The 24,384-nt window shown below is 49.4% G+C and overlaps 1 protein-coding gene across 2 annotated transcripts in view; it reads right to left on the bottom strand.

Moving 5' to 3' along the window:
- Positions 1 to 417: 417 nt before the first annotated feature.
- Positions 418 to 24,384, bottom strand: part of SRPX2 (sushi repeat containing protein X-linked 2) — a 31,920-nt gene continuing 7,953 nt past the window's right edge. The window contains exons 3-11 of one of the 2 annotated variants that reach the window (XM_035113535.3): positions 19,468 to 19,551; positions 17,035 to 17,226; positions 9,302 to 9,478; positions 8,503 to 8,629; positions 8,074 to 8,195; positions 7,103 to 7,282; positions 2,563 to 2,696; positions 2,344 to 2,465; positions 418 to 1,157 (exon numbers count right to left, since the gene is read on the bottom strand). In XM_035113535.3, coding sequence (XP_034969426.1) covers positions 977 to 1,157; positions 2,344 to 2,465; positions 2,563 to 2,696; positions 7,103 to 7,282; positions 8,074 to 8,195; positions 8,503 to 8,629; positions 9,302 to 9,478; positions 17,035 to 17,226; positions 19,468 to 19,551 — 1,319 coding nt within the window. In that variant the 3' untranslated portion in view covers positions 418 to 976. Of the gene's footprint in view, positions 1,158 to 2,343; positions 2,466 to 2,562; positions 2,697 to 7,102; positions 7,283 to 8,073; positions 8,196 to 8,502; positions 8,633 to 9,301; positions 9,479 to 17,034; positions 17,227 to 19,467; positions 19,552 to 24,384 lie in introns of both variants that reach the window. The other variant, XM_088664512.1, reaches the window with a different exon arrangement.

Below are 24,384 nucleotides of genomic sequence, written 5' to 3'. Positions count from 1 at the left end.
AGCACCTTTGCCTTGATGTTCTCTGAGTAGACCAAGTCAATGGGACTCCCAATACTGAGCTGATCACTGGCTGAATGTGCCTAGCCTTTTGTTGGTTCATGAGCACCATGGAGGTACAGGGGGAGTGGAGACCCGCTGGTCTTACAGGACCATGCCCCCCCCAATTGATTTAAACCCATTATTTTAAGGGCTCAGGTATTCCAGGGCAGCCTTTGCCAACCTGGTCCTCTCCAGAGATGTTTTTGGACTGCTTCTCCCACCACCACTGTGGGAGTCCAAAAGTAGCAAAATACCTCTTTAGAAAGTACTGCCCTCCGCAGTTTCAAAGTTTTGGCACGTGTTCTGTTCCTCAGCTGGAAAAAACCGGTGTGTGTGTGTTGTTAAATAAAAATAGGTTTATATTCATTCCACCTGCTGTAGAGCTTCCAAATTCCTAGGTGTTCCAACTAGGATGCTTTTAATTCTCAGTATATTAACTACTGCATTGACTGAAAGGAGGTAAGGAGTGAGCAGAAACATGTATACTCTTTAAAGGAGAGAAGGTGCCCTCCACTTAACATAGTTGTAACCAGAGCAGGACCTTCTCCACATGGATTGCTGGCTTGCTCTTGAAAAAGAGAGAAGAGCTCTGATTCTGGGCAGTCCTCTGGTTGTGATACCTTTACACACACACACACACACACACACACACACGGTGGAATGTACTTCTTGTCTAGAAACGGGTAGGCACAAATAAAAGACATCCTTCTGGATAATCCCTACAGGAACAGTTGTGATTATTTTCCTCTTTCTTAATGTGGATGTGGCTGTGGCCTGGGGCGCTGCAGGTTCTGCTGTCCTTTCCTGCAATTTCCTCCCTTCTGTTTCACCTCCAGTTCAATGCTGAAAGGGAAGTCCTGGCTCTCCCTTAGCAGGCAGGGCATGTTAGAGGTCAAAAGGTGTCCACTGTGACTCCTGTGGACGGAGCAGCCCATTATCACTCGCATGTATCCCTGTTTTGTTCCCTCTGGAGCACTTCTTGGTTGCTCAGCAGGTAGGTATCCACAAAGGAAAAGAGCTCGTCCGGTGTCAGAGGTTGGATGTAGCGCTCACGGTCCACGCCTTCTTTGTCGACCAACACTATGTTGAAACGGGAGCGGGTGATATGCAGGAACTGCCTATAGAAACAGAAATTTGGCTGGTGGCCAGTTTGCTGGAGACCTTAAGAGCTCATGAAGAGTAGTGGTCTTAGAGCAGGGATGGGAACTGCTTTTGGCCAGAGGGCCAGATCTGCAATTAGCTAACCCTCCGTGGGCCACATTGACAGGCATTTGCAGCTGCTCACCTGTCAGGTCACCTGACCCTTTATGCCGCCAAGCATTTCCCATGAGATGTAGGAAACACCAAGCCTCAGCTCTTTTAAGTGCGCTCCAAACCTTCCTTTGCAGCAGCTGCAGCAGCAGCTTGAATTTTCCTGCTCTTGACACTCTGTGATGACAGATAAGGGCAAAGCCATACCCAACTTCGCCATATCTAGAGGCCCTGGGGAGCCAGCATGTAACACGAGTGCTTGCACTGACTGACAGCTTATGTGTTGCCAGGCCAGGTTCAATGTTTTTGCATTATTTTATAAAGCCATTGGGAGCAGGATAACTTAAGGGCTGCCTGAGCCCTTCTATCTGCCTGCAATCTTTGGGGGGGGGGGGTCTCTGTTGTTGGCTTCCCCATGGCTCACAACTACTAGAAGCCGCCAGTTGCCAGTTTGCTTTTGGCTTGCTGTTCCACTGCACCTAAAGCCAAGGTATCTATCCGTATCATGGAGCGAGAGTGTCAGTGGATACAACAGGGTCAGAACTGGAGCAATATAGGGAAAGGGAAATATGCCTCAGGGTCCACCACATTTTATTCCAGACCCCAGTTCACTGAGATGAATGAAGGATCTGGTACCATCTTCACAGCATCAGATCAAAGCTCCACTTAGTCCACCATATTGTTTCCAATAGCAGACACCCAAATGCTTCTTGCAATTTCACAAGCAGGACATGGAAACAATAACAGCCCTTTAATTGTTCCACAGCTACTGTTCCTGAACCTGGAAGATGCATGTAGCCAGATTGGCTTGTACTCACTGATAGTTGGCTTTAAAGATTTTTAAATTCTAAGTTGACCCCACCGCATTTTGTGGCAGCTGAATTAAAAATTACAAATGTGGAAAAAACAAACTCCCTCTTCATTTTGTTTTGCCTTATCATGCACACTCTTCTCTTTGCAACATCCCAGCAACTGGTCGCCCAAGGCCAGTAACATTCGTCACTGAGCAGGGATTTGAACCTGAACCTCTGCCAGCCACTCTGCACCACTAACCTGAGCCCTTCAATGATGTTCTCTGAGAGTCGGTGCTCACGGATCCTCCCCACCTCGTGAGGCGGCAGCCCCACCAGCTCAATGACAGTGATGTGGCGCAAGTCCAGCCCACATGTGGCTTGCTGCAGTGAAGAGAGAAGCAAATGGTTGAAGGAACCCAGTTGCTGGAGATGGGAAGGGTGTGAGTTCTAGGATGGAAATTCAAGAGGAAGGGCTTACCTGCAGCATGCTGTTCTGCATCTTATAGTAGCGGTCAGAAGGATCAGGAGCAGAGATGATGAGCAGCCGGCGCTTTTCATAGAATTGGTCCAGAAGGCCAGCAGCAGAGTTCACATCCACATTGATCTGCATGGCTGACAGCAGAGCATGAGAAAACACAGGGTTTTAGCATGGTTGGTGTTAACATGCTAGATGGGTAGCAATATGAAGAATGGAGAGCAGTAATAGCGGCAACAGAGCCACCTGCGACACTCTAGGAATGGATACTAAGGACATCTCTTGAGTGTCCCCTCAAATGCCCCCTTTCTGCCATCACTGCTATTACTTTTCTGGGGAGTGGAGCCAGATTACTAACCTTGCTCACAATAGGTCAAGGGAACCTGTTGGACTCCACCTCACCTCAGTCCCAATCAGTATAGCTAGTAGGCAAAGGCTGATGGGAGTTGTAGTTCAATAGCATCTGGAGGGCCATAGATCCCTTGCCCCCACTCCTTTGCTAGGGATACCCAAATTGGGTATCTCAGATACCCAAATTGGTTCACATGGTTGGTCACAATGGTGCAAATGGAGCTTGTTTACACTTTGTGCTCTCAGCTGAGCACACACACATTTACTTCCAGTCCCTTCTCTTCAGGAACACTAAGGGGAGTTGCCCTACAGCTACCGTAGTGAAAAGGCTTGGTTCCCTGTAATCACTGCTCTTAAGCTGGCAATGCAACAATATGCTCAGAAGGACCATGGTAGGAGAAGATGTTATTCATCACTGCCCCAACAGCCATTTCTTCCAGGTTCTAAGCTGAGGATGAGGAAACACTGGTCCTCCAGCTATTGGACTCCAGTTCACATCAGCCCTAGCTGTAATAGTCAATGGTCAGGGATGATTGGAGTTGGAGTCCAGGAACATTTGAAGGAGCACGGGTTACTCTCCCATGTTCCAACAATGCTGAAATGGGGTTTCCAGTTCACAGAGTTAGAGACTTGCGGCATTGGAAGGGACCCCAAGGATAATCTAATCCAACCCCCTGCAATGCAGGAATTTGCAGCCATCCCATATGGGGATCAAACCTGCAACCTTGGCGTTGTCAGCACCACACTCTAACCAAGTGAGCTCTCTGAACCAAAGTTCAGAACAAGCCCAATGAAATTTAAAAGCCCAAAGTCCACCAGTGCTATTTCCTTCAATATAATAATTTTCTGCCATCAGTAACATTTTCAGAACACTTGTAAAGAACTCCAGATCATATATCTATAGGGCCAGAAAAGTGTAGAAAAGCATTCAATAGATTCTTACCCCTTGTTTCCTTTTTTGTATAGGGCACTTTCAAATACAATGCCCCCATGCCAATAACAGCAAAAAATATGTATAAAATAGTAAGAAACTGGAGTTAGGAGGTTTTCTACAAGCAAGCAGTAAATTTTCCATATATGATTTAGATAATCCCAAATCACACATCTACATATCCAGCAGTGTGAGGTGACATTGAATTGCATCTGGCTCAAAGGTTTCCTTGGGTGCAAGCCCTGTCTAGATAAGTCATGCCTCCTGATTGCGCAGAGGTTTCAAGCATGTGCTTAGAAGCCCCATTCAGATGTTTAGCAGTGGAAGGCCAAAGGAGCATTGAGATCTGGAATACAGTGGTACCTCGCAAGACGAATGCCTCGCACAATGAAAAACCCGCTAGACGAAAGCGTCTAGCAATTCTTTGTTGCCTCGCAAGACAAAGCTTTCTGAGGCCGTGTCTCGCAAGACTTTTTTTTTGGCCTCCCCCCCCCCCCCCGTCTGCCGTTTGTTTCTGCGAGACGAAAATTTTCGGAAGACGGCACGACCTGCGGAACGAATTATTTTCGTCTTGTGAGGTACCACTGTAGCTTGTGTGCCTGCATCATCTCCTTCGTTTCCATTTCTCTATTCAAAAGGAGAACTGAATGGATACTGCACTGTAAATGTAGCAATGATCTCAGGTCTCATTTATGTCATAAAAGTCCCAGTGGAGGAGAAGCTTCACTTTGTGTAACCTTAGGCAGGATTTTTGAGAATGTTTGGACCTCAAAGAAGCTGATACTTAAGCATCTTTAATCCCTATGAAGGGCTAACACTAGGAAGTGGGATATACCTTTAAAACTAAGACATGCACCTGAGATCAGAGTCCCCCCCCCCTCATATTTTATTTCCCATTCAACAGCATTCAACAGTGGATATAAATCTACACAAATCGAATAATATTTTCTGTGACTTCCTCCCTTTCTGCATTTCTTATTTTTCTGTCATTTTCTTACTGCCTATCTTAATTTATCCTTTTTTAAAAAAAACAACAAATTTATCCTTTATAATTCCTTTAAATTTCTTGCTGCTTGTGTTTAGATTAATCCTGCTAACGTTTTTAACTGTTTACTATTTGTTTTCACATATTCAATAAATTCCCCCCATTCCCCCCATTCTATTACATAAAGTCTATCATCTTGATCTATTAATCTTCTGGTTAGTTTTGCCATCTCTGCATATTCCACCAGTTTTAATTGCCAATCGTCTCTTTGGGGGGCCTGTTCCTCTTTCCAATTTTGGGCATATATCATTCAGGTAGTCATGGCTGCATACATAATATGTGAGATCCCACACAGTGATGCTTCTAGCATGACATCACTGCTCTGAGCTCCAACTGACATAATCTCAGTTGTTTCTAATTTCTATCAGCAGTTGGATCAGCTGGGGAATAACTGAATTGCAGAGAGCATTCTTAGGTTCATTGTTAGTTTAGCTAGGCATTGTATATCTATCTATCTATCATCTATCTATCTATCTATCTATCTATCTATCTATCTATCTATCTATCTATCTATCTATCTATCTATCATCTCCATAGTGTTTTAGGTTGTCCAACTATTAGCAACTTAAAAATGTAAAAGGTAAAGGACCCCTGACAGTCAAGTCCAGTCACAAACAACTCTGGGGTTGTGGTGCTCATCTCGCTTTACAGGCTGAGGGCGTTTGACCGCAGACAGTTTTTCCGGGTCATGTGGTCAGCATGACCAAGCCGCTTCTGGCGAAACCAGAGCAATGCACAGCAACGCTGTTTACCTTCCCGCCAGAGTGGTACCTATTTATCTATTTGCACTTTTTGGCATGCTTTTTAACTGCTAGGTTGGCAGGAGCTGGGACCGAGCAACGGGAGCTCAGTGGTTTAGACCACAGCGCCACTTGTGCCCCCTATTAGCAACTTAGGGAGTTATTTATTATAGGTTTTCTGCATAGATGGTAAGTAAATGCATTTAGGAAAATCTGGATTCTCAGCCCATGTTACACACACAAAATCTGCCCACTAAGCCTTTTGTATCTTCTCTGACAATTCTCCCTTTCTGGGGATGCTCCTGTGATGCTTGCTAATGTTCGTGTCCTGTTTGCTGGTAGGAAACACCCCAAGACACACAAATAATGTCCAACCTCCAACTTCTCTTGCTTGGACATTTACTACCAGCAAGCCAGGCAATATTCCTGTCTACTAGTTGCTGTGTGTGTGTGTGTTCCACACTCTTGTAGCACGAATGAGGCATATACATCAAGGGCGTACCCACCACGGGGCAAGTTAGGGCAGCTGCCCTACTCTAGAAGCAGGGCTGGTGGGCAGAGGCGGAGCACAGCCCGGCGGAGCGCGAGTTCGCCATTCCCGCCGCGCCGCGCTGCACCCTCCCTCCAGCTCCCCGGCGCGCCCTCAGGCAAGGCCAAGCGCGGCGGGGAACCAGGGAGTGCGGCGCGGTGGGCGGGAACACCGAACTCGCGCTCCGCTGGGCTGGGCTCCGCCTCCGCCCACCAGCCCTGCTTCTAGGGAGGGGCACAGCCCGGCGGAGCGTGAGTTCGCCGTTCCCGCCCACTTTGTGGCCCCTCCCCTTCCGTGCCTTGGCCCCTCCCCTTGCCCCCCCCCTAGTTTTGATCCTGGGTACGCCCATGATATACATTTAAAACAAATACTTGGGTTAACTGTGTAAGATCTCAGTGATGCTTGCAAAACAATGCTCTGAGCTGAAGCTGATGTCACCAAACAGTGGCTGCTTGGATGTGTTTGTTTCTAACTGAGCTGTGGGTGGAGTTAGAGAGGGTTTTTGGAGCTGGCTAATTTTGAAACAATTGCTTGCTTTGTCTGTAAATACAATGCCTAGCTAATATAACAATGGGCCCAAAAATGCTCTCTGCAATCTGGTTTCTCCCCAATTGACGCAGCTGCTGTTAGAAATGGAAAACAGCAACTGAGATGATGTCAGTTGGAGCTCAGGGCAGTGATGTCATGGTGGAAGCATCACTGTGATATCAGAGGCATGGCTTAGTTTTAAAGGTATATCCTGCTTTCCCCTCAGCAGCAACCTGTGAGGCTGCTTATAAGCTTGCATCCAGTTAAGTTCTACTTGAGAGCAGACCCCTTTTAAATCAACAGATCTACATTAATCATGCCTATTCATTTCAAAGGGTGCACTCTGAGTAGAACTATTTTGGGTACAACTGTTGCCTCTTACCCTAGCTCTTCTGCCCTCAACCCCAACACACACTTACGAATGCACGTGGGCTGAGAGCCAGACCATTGGCGGCTGGACTGACAGACCCTCAAGGGGGCACCCTGGCGTTCATATCCTCCATCGCAGTGGTACTCGCAAGTAGCTCCATAGTTGTTCCCTGCTGAGGTGCAGCTGACATAACCGTGCTCTGGTGGCTTTAGAACAGGACAGCGACTCACTGTGGAAGGGAAGGTTAGGAATCAGAACCCAAAGTCTTCCTCACCTCCAACACAACACAGGGCACACCCACACTTGTGCATTTAAACTACTGTGACGTCACTTTGACAGGCATGGCACCCCCCTAGGGTATCCAAGGGACTAATCTGTTAAAAGTGCTGAGTGTTGTTACGAAACCCCTAATCCTCTCAGAACTACAATTCTCAGAGTGGTTTAACCACCTGTTTCCAAGGAACTGGGAACAATCTAAAGTTATCCCACAAGTGAGTGGATTCTAGAAGAGGTAGTCTGGCGACAGAAGCTTAGAACTCCTCAGGCTGCTCCCAACCTTGCTCACTCAGAACTATCCAAGGTCCTGCAACTCTGCCTTGCCTCATTCCCCATCAGACCCGGCTTCAGAACAGAACATGGCATTTGTAGCAAGTCACAAAACGTCCTGGTCTGGTGCTATTTTAAATGAATGGTTTGAACTTGTATCTTCCAACTCCCTGGCAGGAGTCATGGAGGAATGGGGCTGGATGGGGAGTTGATGCAGATCGGGACTGCTCTTGCCAAAAATATCCCACCTCCACCTGCCAAGCTGCTATTCTCTCCAACTGGAATGTTGTTATTGGCAAACAGAGCTCTCAGAGGAGAGAATTTCCAACGGGACCATGGCCTACCCATGGTTGAAATCTAAACCATGCCTCTCTCACTGCTCCTATTTAAGAGAAGAGGCAAATATGTACGCAGCAACCTCATATTTAATGCCTTATTCAGTTTGGAGATATGAGGGAAGGTCCTATCCTTTACCTTGGATGCGCACAAAAAACTTGCAGCTTGCTCGGTTGTATGCCTGGTCATAGACGGTGTAGCGGATAATGTGTTCTCCTTCAGAAAACTCAGATCCTGGTTCTGGGCCCCGGAGTGTCATCCTGGACTCAAAAGACAGAGAGATATGTCAGGATGTAAATATGAGGGCTGGGTTTGAACTTTTTCTTCCAAAAAGAATCTTTAGAACGGTGCTGAGCAGGGCCGGCTCTAGGTAGAGTCCCGGTGGCGCGGGGCGCCAGGGTGCCGGGCCGGTAGGCAGGGCGCTGCACGGCAAAGCCGCGTGGAAGCCATGCTGTGCCCTGCGAGGGTGGGGCGCTGGAGCGATCTCCGCCCCTCAGCGCCAGGGCGCGCGACCTGCTTGAGACTGCCCTGGTGCTGAGACCCCAGTGCAGCCTCCCCCAAGCTTACTGTTTGATGACACCATCAGCAGAGTCCTTTGCCCGAGGTGGATCCCAGTACACAGTGGCTGTCAGCTTGTTGGGTTCTGCCATTCGCTCTCGAGACTCGGGACATTGGATTTTCGGAGGCTCTATGTCTGCTTGAGTAGAATCAGAAAGGAACTCCATGGAAAAAAGCAGCAACTAGGAGGAAAGTTTCCGTCTTGGGCCTGAATGACAAGTGACTGGCCACATCCAAATTGTCAGTATTTTGCAGGAGGGATTCAAGAGCATTCCAGAAATGTTGGTTTGTGCCATTGAACTGGATTAAAGTGCTCTTTTCCAACAAATCCACTTTTTTAAAAATGGACTTTTTGCAGATGGGAAGGAAATGCACTAGAAACTTTGGGATAAAACTGTTGAGGTTGGACCACTAAGGCAAATGGGAGCCCCTCAGGGCTATAAAGCATGATGTAAGTATTCCTAAATAAATACTTTAGGTTGTGGTTTGAATAATTGTGTAGCTAGCTGTCCAAAAGACCTATCCCCAGCTGGTTTAATGGCAGTCTTTGGAAACTGTCTTTGGAAACCCTTAGCAGTCTTTGGAAACTGTAGTTCCACTGTTGTGGCCAGAGAGATTTCTGCACAGAAGATTCTTAGGGAGTTCTCAGGGAGTCCAACAATGGAAAGCCAGTTTAAATATGTCAAGTACATGTACATTGGCAATTCCCCCTCCCGTTTCTGTTTCCATCAGAATTCTCTGACATTCCTGGTAGTGGCAATGGCAACTTCTTCCATGCAATATGTGGTTGGCTCCGGGAAGAATTTACCTACACAAATTGGCTCGCTGCCACTCCAATGTCCGTCTTCTGTGCACACACGGCTGCGATCGCCTTCCCGGTGGTATCCAGGCCGGCAGGTGTAGTCACAGTGAGAATCGACCTTGACTCCATCTGAACACTGGTACGATCCATGGTAGATAGCCGGCAGTGTAGGGCACCGAATCTCTGTGCACAGAAAGAGAACTTGAAAGTTCCCCAGTCTCTTCATGTAGTTACAACCCCCTGGACACCAGCTTCAAAGTGTTTCAAGCTTTGTAGCAAAAATACTAAGGTCACGCCTGCACCATGCATTTTAAGCAGATTTTTTTTAAAAAAAACATCCTGGGAACTGAAGCTTGTTAACATCTCTGAAAGCATCCTGGGAACTATAGCTTGTTAAAGGTGCTGGGAATTGTAGCACTGTGAGGGTGCTTTGGGGGAAGCTGATCCATGCAACTGTGCGCAGCAGGTTAATATAAGAGAGTAGCATGTCACAGAGTCAGACTTTTACTCTCGCAAGATTGAATGTATTGCCCTTGGCTGTACTTGAGGGACGATTCCAACAGATTTCACACAAAAAACATTTATGGCAGTACCGAATCAGTGGTGCATGCCCTTCTGGCTTGCACTCTTTATAAAGACTTGAGGAATGAGATTATCACCCCTCTTTTATTGTCCATTCCAGGTTGCCCAACCACTGCCACAGTGTGCTTTCTCTTGGCAGATCAAGATGAGCAGGTGACAGCAAAGGTTGCAAAGTTTTTAGCTGGGGCAATCAGAATAAGAACCACTATTTGACTACTGATTCAAAACCCTAAAAATGTATTTTATATAATTGCCTTCTTATTTCTATTCTTTGTATATCGTATTGTTGTTTCATTACTATGGCCAATGGCTGATGCAAATAAAGATTCATTCATTCATTCATGTCACAGAGTAGCCAATTGAGCAGGAATCCGAATTCAGCTCCCTGCTTCCCCTATGCAAGTCCAATTCTTCAACAATCTGTGCCAGGAACCAGCATGATCCAAAGAGGGAGAGCTTTGCTACATTGACAGGTTACTCAGACTAAGAAAGCAAGCCTGGAACAACAGCCCCCATTGGCTCCTTAGGTTGCCTGGTCTGCCTGGCCTAACAGAACTAATTCTGGTGTTGCAGCATAGCAGGTGTCACAGTGGCCGGAGTGGGCTACTTCAGAGTAACGACGCTACGCAGCTCTGCATTTTATTCTTTTATTGGTGCTGCGTATTTACAGTGCTGAAGTCATTGCTATTTACACGGAGTGATGTGGTCAGTCGGTTCCAGAACCTCCGAATGGCTTTTGGCGCGTCTTTCTCCAACACAAAAGCTTTGGCAGACCCATCCTCTTTCCCCTCCTCTTTCTGCGTAATTCCGGAGTTGGGGGGATGGGTCTCCCCCCCTTATTCGCCCCTTCCTGTCCCACCTGGGACCCTGGCTCCTCTACCTTGCCTGAGCCTCGGACACGACTTCCTGCTTCCCCATTGGAATCGGAACTCTCTCTGCTTTCCCCTGTGCTCGGGGATGGGCTTGAACTCAGGAGGGGAGGGACTTCGCGATATCCCCTGTCCCTCACATCCACCCCCCTCCCAAGCTCTCCTTCACCCCTCCCCAGGTCCCCCCCAGGTGTCGGTGACGACTGGAAGCCTAAGAACTCAGTGCTTTCCGAGCCCGTTGGTGTGAACACCTCCCCCCAGTCCTGCGAGCCCCCCCCTTCCGCCTGGGAGGACGGGAATCCCAAAAAGTCCGTGGCGTCAGAGCTGGTAGGGGTAAAAATGTTCTGCCAATCTGCTCCTTCCTCTGACTGGGTGGATCTCGGTGACACCCATACCTCATCCTCTGGTTCCTCAAACTCCGCTTCCCAGCGCCATGGTGAACTGCTCTCCCGTGCTTCCTCCCCCTCCCCCTCCCTTTCCATGTGCCAGGGCTTGGGTCTATGGGGAAAGAGGGCGTGAAATTCTTCTACCAGGAATTCCTCTTGTATCTGAGTGGCTGGGACCCATTCATTCTGGGACGGTGGAGCATCCTCCCATGCCATGAGGTACTCCAGGCCCCCCACCCCCCTCCTTGAGTCCAGGATGGCCGTGGCCTCATTGAGTTGCTCCCTGCCTTCTCTCTCCCCCCCTCCCTCAGGGGTTTGTTCGCTGCCTCGGAGCCTGCTGCTTTCCCTGTACGGCGACAGCAGCGATCTATGAAACACTGGGTGCACCCTCATGTCCTCTGGCAGTGCCAGCCTGTATGCCACCGGGTTGACCTGTTGCGTGACCGTGAAGGGGCCCAACCTTCTGGGCGCCAGCTTTTTGCACCTCCCTCTGATGGGAAGGCCCTCCGAGGACAACCAAACTTTGTCCCCCACCCTAATGACCTCCCCCGGTCGCCTGTGGCGATCTGCCCCCTTCTTGTACGCTTCCTTGGCTCTCTCCAAGTGTTCTCTGAGCTGCTGGTGCACCGTCTCCAGTTCCTCTGCCCAATCCTCAGCCTGTGGGCCCTCCTCCTCCTCCTCCCCCTCCCTCTCTGGGAAAGATCTGAGGTCGCGCCCGTAATTGGCCTTAAAGGGCGACACCCCTGTGGAGACGTGCACCGCATTGTTGTAGGCAAATTCTGCCAGTGGGAGGCGATCCACCCAGTCCGTTTGCCGCTGGCTGACGTAGCATCTCAGGTACTGCTGCAGAATGGCGTTGACCCTCTCCGCCTGTCCATTGGTTTGCGGGTGTCTAGCCGTCGACAAGCTGACCTCCACCTGCAGGAGGTTCATGAGCCGCCGCCAGAACCTGGAAACAAATTGGCGGCCACGATCCGAAATAACCCTTAAAGGTAATCCATGCAGTCTGAATACGTGATCCACAAACAGTTTGGCTGTCTCTTCTGCAGAGACCGCCCTGGCACACGGTATAAAGTGGCACATTTTGGACATGAGGTCCACCACCACCAACACTGCGGTCTTGCCCCTGGAAGAAGGCAGATCTGTGATGAAGTCCATGGACACCACTTCCCACGGCCTGTGTGGCGTGGCTAAGGGCTCCAGCAATCCCGGTGGCGCTGCTCTGACCACCTTTGCCCGCTGGCAGGTGTCACAGCCCCGTACATAGTCTCGAACATCTTCCCGCACCCCTGGCCACCAGAAGTGTCTCATGACTAGGTGAGCTGTTTTGTCCCTCCCAAAATGACCCGCCGTTGGGTTGTCGTGCATCTGCTTGAGGACCGTACGTCTAAGCTGGGTGGTGGGCAGGTACAGTGCACCCTTGTAGAAAAGCAGCCCCCTGCGTTCTGCAAAGTCTTTTGCCTGCTCCCCCCCCTCTCAGTTCTCTGAAGATGCGGTTGGCAAAATCATCCGCTGCCGTCAGTGCTGTGAGTTCTGCCTCGCTCACCACTGCTGCTCCGCAGGACCATGCTGATGGGGGGAAAATGTGCCTGGGTGCCGGTGGCGCCTCCTCCTCCATGTACTCTGGCTTGCGGGAGAGGGCATCCGCCCTGACATTCTGCTCTCCCGGGATGTAGTGTATGGAGAAGTTGAAGTTCGAGAAGAACTCTGCCCACCGTATCTGCCGCTGGTTGAGCACCCTGGCAGTTCTCCAGAACTCCAGGTTCTTGTGGTCTGTGCACACCTGGATGGGGTGCTTGGCGCCCACCAGGAAGTGTCTCCAGTGCTGGAACGCAGCGTGGATCGCAAGTAGTTCCCGATCAAACACCGTGTAGTTTCGCTCTGGCTGGGTCAACTTCCTGGAGAAGAAGGCACAGGGTCTCCACTCTCTGTTGGCGTCCAGTTGCAACAAAATGGCGCCCACAGCTTTATCAGAAGCATCTGTCTCCACGCGTAGGGGCGCGTCCTGAACCACGTGGAACAGGTTCTGGTCTGAGGCGAACACCCTCTTGAGGCTTTCGAACGCTGCTTGCGCCTCTGGTGTCCACCTGAACTTCTGCTTGCCTCTCAGGCAGTCAGTGATGGGAGCCGTAACGCGAGAGAAGTTCTTGATGAACTTCCTGTAGAAGTTGGCGAAGCCTAGTAGGCGTTGGGCATCTTTGCGCGTCCTGGGGCTGTGCCAGTCCAGGATGGCCTGCACCTTGTCCTTGTCCATCGCCAGCCCCTTGTCTGACAGCTTGTAGCCCAGGAAGTCCACCTCCTTGGTGTGAAACTTGCACTTCTCCAGCTTCACATACAGGTGGTTCTCCTTCAGGCGCTGCAACACCTCCCTGACATCTTTCACATGCTGCACTGGGTCATCGGAATAGATAAGGATGTCATCCAGGAAGACCAAGCATTTCCTGAAGAGGAGGGACCCCAGGACGTGGTGCATGAAGGCCTGGAAGCATGCTGAGCCCCCTTGCAACCCGAAAGGCATCACCAGATATTCAAAAGAGCCCAGAGGCGTGAACATCGTGGTTTTCCATTCATCGCCTTCCCGGATCCTGATCAAGTTGTACGCCCCCCTCAGGTCTAGCTTGGTGAAAATCTTGCCCCTGCGTGCCGCTGTCAGGAGATCATCCACTCTGGGCATGGGGAAAGCCACTGGCTCTGTCACTGAATTCAGCCGTCTAAAATCCACCACAAGACGGCGCTGTTGCATGTCTTTCTTGTCCACCCAGAAGACCGGGCTGCCCCCTGCTGCCTTGCTTTCTCTGATGAACCCCCGCTTGAGGTTCTTGTCGATGAAAGCGCGCAGATCCTCCAGTTCCTGGTCTGACATGGCGTACAGCTTGGCTGGGGGTATAGTTGCCCCTGGCACCAGGTTGATCTGGCAGTCAAAAGGCCTGTGTGGGGGTAGGTGGTCGGACTCCGCTTCGCTGAAGACCTCCTGCAGGTCCCAGTACGGCTTGGGTATCGCCTCACCCCCTTTGACGTGCATGGTGGCCACCGTGGCTATGGGAGGCCCCTCCCCTGGTTGGTGCTGCATGCAATGTTCCAGGCAAAAGTCCGACCCAAACGTGATGCATCTCTGGTGCCAACTGATGGAGGGGTCGTGGCGCGCCAGCCAGCTCATGCCCAAGACGATGGGGGGGTCTGAGATGGTGGTGACGTTGAATGCCAGTGTCTCTGAGTGCCTTCCCACCGTCATTTTCATGGGGGGGGGTTTGATGAGTGATGGCCCCTCCCAGCAGCTCTCTGCCGTCAATGGTCGCCACGTGCAGAGGAAAATCCAGCTGCAGAAGCTGGATCTGGTGCTCTTCTGCAAAGTTTCTCGAGAAGAAGTTCGCTGACGCCCCACTGTCAATTAGGGCGAGGACCGTCAGGGGATAGCCATTTGGGAGCATGAGCGTCACTTCTAGAACCACTCCTGCTCTGGGAGGGGTGGGCTGGCTCTGCTCCTCTCTGTGCGGGTGGGTGGGCTGGGGCTGTTGTCTGCTGACTGTGCCTGGCTGCTGCCCCTTGTCTCCTGCAGCCAGGCTTTCCCGTTTCCCTGCTGTGGTGCTGCGTCAGTGGGGGAGGGCACAACCGTTCCCGCCTTTCCTTGCCACTCCCTGCGATGTGGGCAGTCTCTGACGAGATGTTGGGGGGAGTTGCAGAGAAAGCAATTCCCACCCCTTCCCTCCTTGCGTCTTGGCGCCGCTGGGGTTTGAAAAGCCCCCCCGCGCGCGCTATCAATCTGCATGGGTTCCTGGTCCTGGCTGGCCCCAGGCGTGGCTTGAAAGGGTTGTTGGGGGAGTGGCTTCTCCTGCGACCGTGGGAACCAAGCCCGCTTTGCGCGCGTTGCTTGCTTGTCGCTCCACCGGGATTCCTGTCTCACCCCCACCGCCAGAGCCGCTTTGCTCAGCTGATCCATATTACTGGGCTTTGGACCTCTCGAGAGCTCATCCTTCACCTCCTCATGCAACCCCAAGTAGAACGCCGCTTGCATTGGGGGTGACTCTAGTTCCCACCCCAATCTGTGCACCAGCATGGTGAATTTCGCCCAATACGCGCGAACTGTCATATTTCCTTGGCGTAAATTATGAAGTTCCTCCTTAGTCTGGTCCATATGACTATCGGACGAATACATCGTTTTCAAACCTTCTAGAAATAGTTTGACATTCTTCATGCAAGGATTCTTTGTTGCGATTAACGGTCTTAGCCACTCCCTGGCTGCCCCGGTAAGGTGCTCCACAATAAACGCTACCCTGTGCTCATCATCAGGGAACTCATCGTGGTGCAGCTCAAGAGCATACACAATCTCAGTCTCAAAGCCCTGATATTCCCTCGGGTCTCCATTGAACTTGCTTACTAGGGTCCCGGCTCTCCTTCCTGGCAGCACTTGGACTTGGGGTGCCCCTCCCGCCTTGTTTTTCTCTGCATCCAGCTTGTTTTGGAGGTCTACCGCCACCGCCCTTAATTCCTGCTCTCTTTCCTGTAGCGCTCTCACCTGTTCCGCAAGTTGTAGCCGGTCGTCCTGGACCTTCTTAGTCTCTTCTTTAGCTGCCTTCAATTCCCCCTGCGCCTGCAGCGACAGCTGCTGCAGTTCTTGCTGGGCTTTCTCCGCGATCTGCCGCCATCTCTCCGCCTCTGACACGCTCATCCCGGCAACTCCAAAGTAGCCCAAAAAAAGGATTCGGAGGTTGCTGTCACAGTGGCCGGAGTGGGCTACTTCAGAGTAACGACGCTACGCAGCTCTGCATTTTATTCTTTTATTGGTGCTGCGTATTTACAGTGCTGAAGTCATTGCTATTTACACGGAGTGATGTGGTCAGTTGGTTCCAGAACCTCCGAATGGCTTTTGGCGCGTCTTTCTCCAACACAAAAGCTTTGGCAGACCCATCCTCTTTCCCCTCCTCTTTCTGCGTAATTCCGGAGTTGGGGGGATGGGTCTCCCCCCCTTATTCGCCCCTTCCTGTCCCACCTGGGACCCTGGCTCCTCTACCTTGCCTGAGCCTCGGACACGACTTCCTGCTTCCCCATTGGAATCGGAACTCTCTCTGCTTTCCCCTGTGCTCGGGGATGGGCTTGAACTCAGGAGGGGAGGGACTTCGCGATATCCCCTGTCCCTCACAGCAGGGATCAGGCCAGACGCTTCTTCTGCCTGAGAGCTGTTCTAATGGTGCAGGATTAATATGCCTGGACCCTTCTGTGAAACCCTTGGTCCTTCATACTCAGTCCTCCCACAAACCTCCTTTTGCACTTGATATAAAGCACTCTTGAAATCAGTGGTGAAAATCAATACAGTTCTGAAAGGTTCAGCCTGCTTTCTTGATTAAAAATGATGTGTAGCTGTATCGAAGCATAGATTAAAATCTCATTGGTCTCTGGAACAACGAGCAGGCAAAGTTTTATGACAATATCTTAAGAGGTGTCAAAATCTACAAGCGAACAGATAATTTTCCAAAATATGTAGTAGATGTGTATGTCTATTCTCTGCCAGCAATTACTTCTGACACATAGAATCATAAGGACCACAAGCATGGGCATAGCCGGAGGGGGGGGGACAGGGAGGGGCAGCTGCCCCCCATCAACAAAAAACATTAAAAAATACTGTACAAAGCTAACAGAGGTTCTGCCCCCCCTAACAAAAATCCTGGCTATGCCCATGACCGCAAGGGTCATCTTGTCCAACACTCTGCAATGCAGGAATCTTTTCCCCCAACATGGGGCTTGAACTCACAACCCTGAGATTAAGAGTATCTTGCTCTACCAACTGAGCTATCCTGCAGGCTCATCTTGGGTTATGTTGATGGCACCCTATGTTGGGTACTTTAATGGGGCTTCCTGAGGATGGCTGTAATGTGGAGCGGCCTCTGGGCACTGGCGTGACACTTACGTCTGCAGTAGGCATGGCCTGACCAGCGACGGTTTAAGAGGCACTGTACGGACCTCTGGCCAATCAAGCGGTATCCACGGTCGCAGGAAAGCTCACAGCGCGTCCCCAGGCTGCTGCGGTAATTACCTCCACGGGGAGAATAGCACGTAGCCTCCCCGTGATAAATGCTCAACAGGTGACACCACTGGGGAACTGAGAGAGAGAAAGAGAGAGAGAGAGCCTCAGCTAGGTATTCTAGCTATCAAGAGCAAAAGCTTTCGTAACTCAAGGGGCCGCCTGCTCTCAAATATACCTGGTCATGCGTTCAGATCTACCATGGGGAATCTGATCTGGGTCGTTCCCCCCCCATTGTTTGCAATAAGATGAGTGGCTGTGAAAGGATGAGGCTTTTTCACATGAAACGCAGAAAATGTAATACCATCATGGTATTTATAATGGCATATTTATCGGGTGTTTATTTACCCCAAATAAGTTTGTCCCAAAGTTCAGCTGAAATTTAATGCTTCTGTGGCATAATCCCATTACCACTACTTCTGCCCACTCTGGGACAGCAGATAGTATGTTTTTGTCCTTTTCTATCCAACATCTCTTCAGCAGTAAGAAGATTTCTATCATGTCCACCTCTTGACTTCTCTTTCCAAGGCTAAACACCCCCAGTTTCTTTAAACTTTAATCATAGGAATTGCTTTCTGTACCACAGACAATCTTCATCCTCCCCCCACTAAATTCCTTTCAATTTGTATCCTCCTTAAAAGGGTGGCCCACAGAACCAGGCTGAGTTCTCTGGATAAGGTCTGACTAGTATGGTTAGTTATTTGGCTATGGAAGAAAGCACTCTGTGTGTGCTCAGAGGAATTCTCTTTGTTATTGTTCCTTAACAAGCTCCAGGCTTTGAAAACCAGATTCAGGGGGCCAGCCCTGGTGAACAATAGCACAGCCTTGGAGCTTCCCCAACTAGCTGCCCCCTAATTTTACATTTCAGGCAAACTTCTGAATTCAGGAACTGTGGTAAATTAATTTTGTGCCAGCTGTTTCTCTGTCTTTACATCAATTATTTTAGTCAGGGCCGACCCAGCCACAGAGCAAAACAGCAGCTGTTGGCTGTCCCCATAGGACCCCATGGCTAGCATTATCCAGGCAGGTCAAGGGCCTGTTGTGTGAAAGGGAAAAGAGAATATCTGCCCATGATGGTTGCCTAGCACTGTTTACAAACTACAGTTCGCAGGATTCATTAGGGGAAGCCATGGCTGTTAAAGTGTTATGATACTGCTTTATAGTGCAGATAGGGACCTAACATTGTGGTGGGCTCTTCTATTTCTAAGTTTTCCAGTTTGAGCAGGTGAGTTACCTACATGGCCTACAAGGCTCCCCTCACTCTCTCTGACCACAACTATATATTTAGCACTCTTATACCACCTGGGAACTGTGGTTTGCTAAGGGTGCTTAGAGTTGTTAGGAGACCCCTATTCTCTTCCACAGAGTGGAAAGTTCCCAGAGTGGTTTAACAAACAAATTCATTTTCCCAGGGAACTCTGGGAATCATAGCTCTGTGAGGGGAATGGGGGGCGGTCTCCTAAGGGGGGTCTTCTAACACCTCTCAGCACCCTTAGCAAATGACAGTTCCCAATACTCTTTGGGGAAAGCCACGACTGTTACAGCAATATTATAGTGTCTGAAATGCAAGTGGAGCCTAGGAGTGCGCAGACACCATACACCAAACATGTGAAGCATGCCATTAATGAGAATTGTTGTTGTTTAGTCGTTTAGTCGTGTCCGACTCTTCGTGACCCCATGGACCATAGCACGCCAGGCACTCCTGTCTTCCACTGCCTCCCGCAGTTTGGTCAAACTCATGTTCGTAGCTTCGAGAACACTGTCCAACCATCTCGAGAATATGCTCACCCAATGTTTGAGCATACAGGGCTCTTCCTCACAACTGGGAACCTAGATGCAGTCCCATGTAAGACCCCTATGTGCCTACAGTCCTTGCTCACTAATGCTCTATGTTCAGCCCCTGAGAAGTATGGCTAGTGGGTGTATGGTGATTGCAGTGGGGCTAGTAATTGCGGTCCCATTCCCTCCTCGCACCTCCAATTGATGTGTGTATGTGGGTTCCTGACACCCTTACTGCTTGCCTCTTGCATCCCTCAGGCTGCAGGAGGGATGAAGAGCCAAAAAGATGGAGCCTTTCCAAGGATGCCCCAAACTGCCCCTTCCCCCAGAGAATGATGTATGTGTGACCTGGGCACAGCTGGGCCTTCCAAGAGATCACATGAGAATGGCTGGCCTCCATGTGTCAATGGAAACCCAACTCCCATCAGCCCTACTCAGCCTGGCCAATGGTCAGTGCTGATGGAAGTTGTAGTCCAACATCACTTGGATGGCAGTGCACTTTTAAAGATTATTTAGCTCTACCAATCTGAAAATGCTTACCTCGATATTCTGGAGCAAGAACATGGGTGGTTTCTTCAGCATACACCTCATTGGTTTGCCTTTCTGCAGCGGAGTAGCCAGATCCTGGCACAAAGGAGGGGAGAAACAGAATGCTCATCTCCAGATTGTCTATATCAGGGGTAAGCAAACCTTTTCAGCAGGGGTCCCTCAGACCTTGTGGGGGGCCAGACTATATTTTTTTGGGGGGGGGGGAATGAACAAATTCCTATGCGCAACAAATAACCCAGAGATGCATTTTAAATAAAACGACACATTCTACTCATGTAAAAACACGATGATTCCCGAACCGTCTGCAGGCCGGATTTAGAAGGCGATTGGGCCGGATCCGGCCCCCAGGCCTTAGTTTGCCTACCCATGGTCTACATCCTTGTTCCCAGTGCTATTTTTCTAGAAAAACAGGTGCCGGAATTCACCATGAATGCCTCCCTTGTTCTCTTATAATGGCAATGGCGCCCACCTGAGAGGTGAGTTCCAATGAGTTCCGGGTGGGGGGGGGAAGCCCTGCTTGTTCCTGTCCCAAATCAGAGTAACATCGCCCCCACAGACTCTGCCAAAATGGTTCCGAATCTGTGCCAACGATGCCATTGCCCAGGGGAAGTCCTGAGTTTGGTTCCTCCTCCCTAGAAATCATCCCGGTCCCTGATCTGTCTGTTGGGATTTCTTTTGAAATTTTGCTACTGATTACACAAATGCACAAGACGGGTAGACGTGTTTGTCCTGGGTGGGTGGGAGGGGAGGCAGGTCAGGGGCAAAAATCCAGAAATGCAGGAAAATGTATTTAATAGGACTGACTGAAATGTCACAAGCGTTTGACCTCCAAAGGTCTTCTTCAGGCCCGATGTTAAGAAAAAGAAACAAAGGGTGTCCGTGGTGGATCCTGAGGTCTCACATTTCAGTGGTGCCCAGTGTGAGACATCAAAATTCAGCACACACACACACACCCCCATGCTCCAGTCTAAATCCTAGCTGCGCCACCCCCAAGGCTCCACGCTCAATGTGACTGAACTGGATGCACTGCTCTAAATCTGCTTCTGGTGGGGTTGGTGAAGGGAGAGAAAGAATTATGGTGGGAATGATTAAGCTTTGGGACTTTTCTTATGCCTGCTTCAGTTCTGCCTGTTCTGCCTGCACATTTGCAAATCAATAGATCATACTAATACAGCACAAGTATCCAGCACTTTTTTCCTCACAACCAAAGTGATCTTATAAATGTCTCCAAAGCCGTCTAGTACTTGAGGAGAGGCATTAAGAAGTTGTTTTATGTTAGGATCCATCATGCAGGTCATGCAAGTCTTGGTTGCAACTTGTCGTCTTCTGAAACATTCTTGGAAAGGGCATCGAAGTTGGTGAATACGGCACCTAGAGAGGTGAGGCTCTACCTGCTAAAACCTCTTTATGAATAGCATCTGGTGTTGAATTCAGTAGGTCAAGGGAGGGGAGGGGACGTACATTCGTGAATTGGGTCCCCAACCTCAAAACCAATCATTAGAGCATATACTCTCCGAAAAGAGTTCTTGCACAAATATTTCCTCCCAAGAGCAGCCTGGTTAGGGCTGCTGGCATGAACCACCAGACTAAACAGTTTTTTCTGCCAGGTCTGTTAAATGCAGGAAGCAACATGGAGATGGCATGGAAGCAGAGATTGCCAGAGTACAACTTAAATCTATTAAGCCTTTTTACCAGCTTCAGTTGGTAAGGCAGCTGCAACTATTTCCGGGTTGGGCTAGCCTGACCACAGTCAGCCATGCACTGGTAACCTCCAGGTTGGATTATTACAATATGCTCTGTGTGGTACTGCCCTTGAAGCTGGCCCAGAAGCTGCAGCTAGTGCAAAATGTGGCAGCTCAGCTGCTCACTGGGGTAGAATATCACCATCTTACTACCTTGCTGCTGAAATAATTGCACCTAGCTACAAGGCGAGGTTCAAGGTGCTGCTATTGGTGCACAAAGCAACATACAGCTTGGAACCAGGATAGGCTTGGGACCTGCTAGGACCACCTCAGCTGCTACATACCCAACCAATCACTGCATTCTGTAGGAGAGAGAGCCCTGCACTTACCATCCTGTTAGGAGGTCTATTCTGCACAATAATGGAATCGGACCTTTTGCATGGCAGAACTCCCTCCCAATGCATATCACACAGGCACCCCCTGTATTGTCTGTGAAAAAAGTTCACCTTCCAACAAGCCTTCTGAAACCTTTATTCCACTTGGTATCTGAACTTGGAATCGGAACTGATTTTATCTATATGCTGCTGTCTAAAACTTTTTTTATAGTTAACAATCATTTTTAATAATTGAATCACTTTGGGGTGCCTGCCTCATGGGAAGTGATTCACAAATGCAAGGAAATAAAATTATAGGGAGGGTGTTGATGATGAAATATTCACTGGCTCCTGCAGCAGAAGACTGCCCCCAAACCATTCCCTCTACTAGCTCATCCACACTTAGACTTGTCCCACGATTTCTAGGTATGGATTTGAGAGGTTCTTCATTTGTCCTGCCACTTTCCACAGGAAAAACCCACCGTTTTCTGCATATTGACCTTTGTTCTGGGTCAGTGGTAAAAAAAAGTGGGTTTTTCCAGGGAAAGTTGTGGGGCAAAAGGAAAACCTCTCAGACCAATGCCTAGAAATTGTGGGACAAACAGAATGAATCATGGGACTAACAGAAGTGTGGGTGAGCCTTATTTCTGATGTTTAGGCTGTAAAGCTCTTACGCAGTGAAAACTGTATCATCCACTCCCTTGGTACCAGCAGGCTTGGGGATGCCCAAGGTTTGCAGATGCACATTATTATTTTTAATATATATAAAACATCACCCTAAGAGAGAAACCCTCTTCCTGAAACAGCTCATAAGGACTGAGTATGCTGTGTCCCCGGAAATCTGCCAGCCTGTTGCTTTTAGCTGGGAGGAATTGAATGAAGTGACTGGAATCAGCAGCACTTTACACGGCAACATTTTGTTACACGTCTCATTTGTTTCATGAAAAACGGATTCAAATTGCTTTCTTTGAATCAGCATCATGCAACCTGTCTGTGAAGGCACAGACCAAGAGAATAGCACATGGGGCTTTGTGCTACCACGGGGTTTTGTGCTGTCGCTGTCTTGACACCCGCATGCCAATTGAGTTCAAGGACGAGTTTGGAGTGGGGCAGATGGCTGCCTCCCATCGCCCGCCCCATACAATTCCCCAGGAAGGGACTTCACACTAGGATGTACGGTTACTCCCTGGAAGCATTTTAGAAGAGGCGCTTTGTTTGTTTGCTTTTACTGTCAGGTCAGCAGCTTAAAATATTTTAAAAGTAGAAAAGAAAGGCCACCTTGTAAGTGCAGTGCAAACCATGCTTGGTCTGTGGAGCATACACCTCTCAACCTACAGTTCCAATCCACACACAAGTCTGAGGGGGCCTACATGCCTTCACCCAAAACGTGTGTAGGGCACCTGAACCCTCCCTAACCTATTCCTAACACAGATTCCTGCCCCCCTCTCTTTACACCTCTCCATTATTATTACTACTTTCTGCTCGCTGCTCTGTAACCAGTTACTGATCCATAAGAGGACCCCCTGTCCCATTATCCCATAACTGCTAAGCTTCTCAGGAGCCTTTGCTGAATTGAATCTCCAAGTGTCTAATACCGTATCTGCTGGATCACCTTATTCATATGCCTGACCTAGTATAAGGAAGTTTCAAGTGTTCACTATGATGTAATGCTGGGCAGGCTCAGGATGCCTTTTCCAAATGATCCTTTGGGTATCCAACATGTGGAAAGCTTGCCTTGCAATGAGGTGTCTGCGTAAGTTTTCAGCAGCAGCCTCTAAGAAAAATCTGGGATCCTACTTGTAGGATTATTGTCCTTGGAAGAACGGTGATGCTAACATAGGCGTAGTCAGGATTATTTTTGGGGTGGGGGTGTTGACAGAACCAATGTGATTGGTCAGTTAAATATTTCTATTGTTTTACTTGATAGTGGGGTTGGGGAGTAGCTGCCCCTGCCCCCCTTGGCTACGCCTATGCATGCTAACCAAACCCTCCCTAAAGACACGTTGGATCATTTTGAAGGCTGTCTTTTCCTGTGTATGTATGCCAGAAGGATAGATTGCAAGCATCTCTTTACTTTCTTTGCTTCAGACAAAACAAATGCAGGGTTGTGTGTGTGTGTTTCCCCAAGTGTTTTCCCAAAGATCAGTGAAAGACAAATGTGGAGACAAAAATAACTTTTATAGTGAATTGGATCCCAGATGAATGAATAAGAGCTGGCATTCCAACCCAGTTAGGTCACATTTCCACTGGGTTCCCTCTAATTCCAAAGGCCACAGTTCATTCCCCCCCCCATCACCCAGGCACTCTCATGAATCATTCCTGTTCCTGTTTGTGAATGGACCCACCTCTTAATTTTAGCACCCATGCTTGAAATGAGGCACAACGTCTGCTGCATTAGCTCTGAAACCACATCTCTGCTAAGCAAAAGGCCAGATGTTTCCGTTGCTCTGCTTGAGAGCGTCGCTTCACGTCTATAAGAAGAAGGGCCCTGAGAGCCCAACGCTGGCTAAGTGCAAAATACCTAGGATGGAAAAGCTGCTCCTCACCCACCCACCCACTCCCACTGCCAATGATGACTGGGGTGCAGGCTGCACATGCCCAGAGACACTGCTGCCTTGTATGTTTCAAGAGAGGCGGCCTAGCACTAAAGGCCAGTGTCAGGAATCAGTGCCATTGAGCTTCTGCCAAGGCCCACAGACTTGCCCAGCAGCGTTCTTGAAACCAGTTCCTGGAACCCCCAGTCTTTTTATTTGTGCTCCTTCCTGTTGCTGCCTGTGCAGTGTCTGACCTCTCTCAGTGTGTGAGCACTGATGGAAGTGAGGAGGAAGGAGGAAGAGCAGCTCTTGCTCACC

The sequence above is a fragment of the Zootoca vivipara genome, chromosome Z2 (genome assembly GCF_965207765.1).
Source record: "Zootoca vivipara chromosome Z2, rZooViv2.hap1.1, whole genome shotgun sequence".
In the NCBI taxonomy this organism is placed as follows: Eukaryota; Metazoa; Chordata; class Lepidosauria; order Squamata; family Lacertidae; genus Zootoca; species Zootoca vivipara.
Note: the sequence above shows the minus strand (reverse complement) of the source record. Positions and strands in the feature narration are given on the sequence as shown.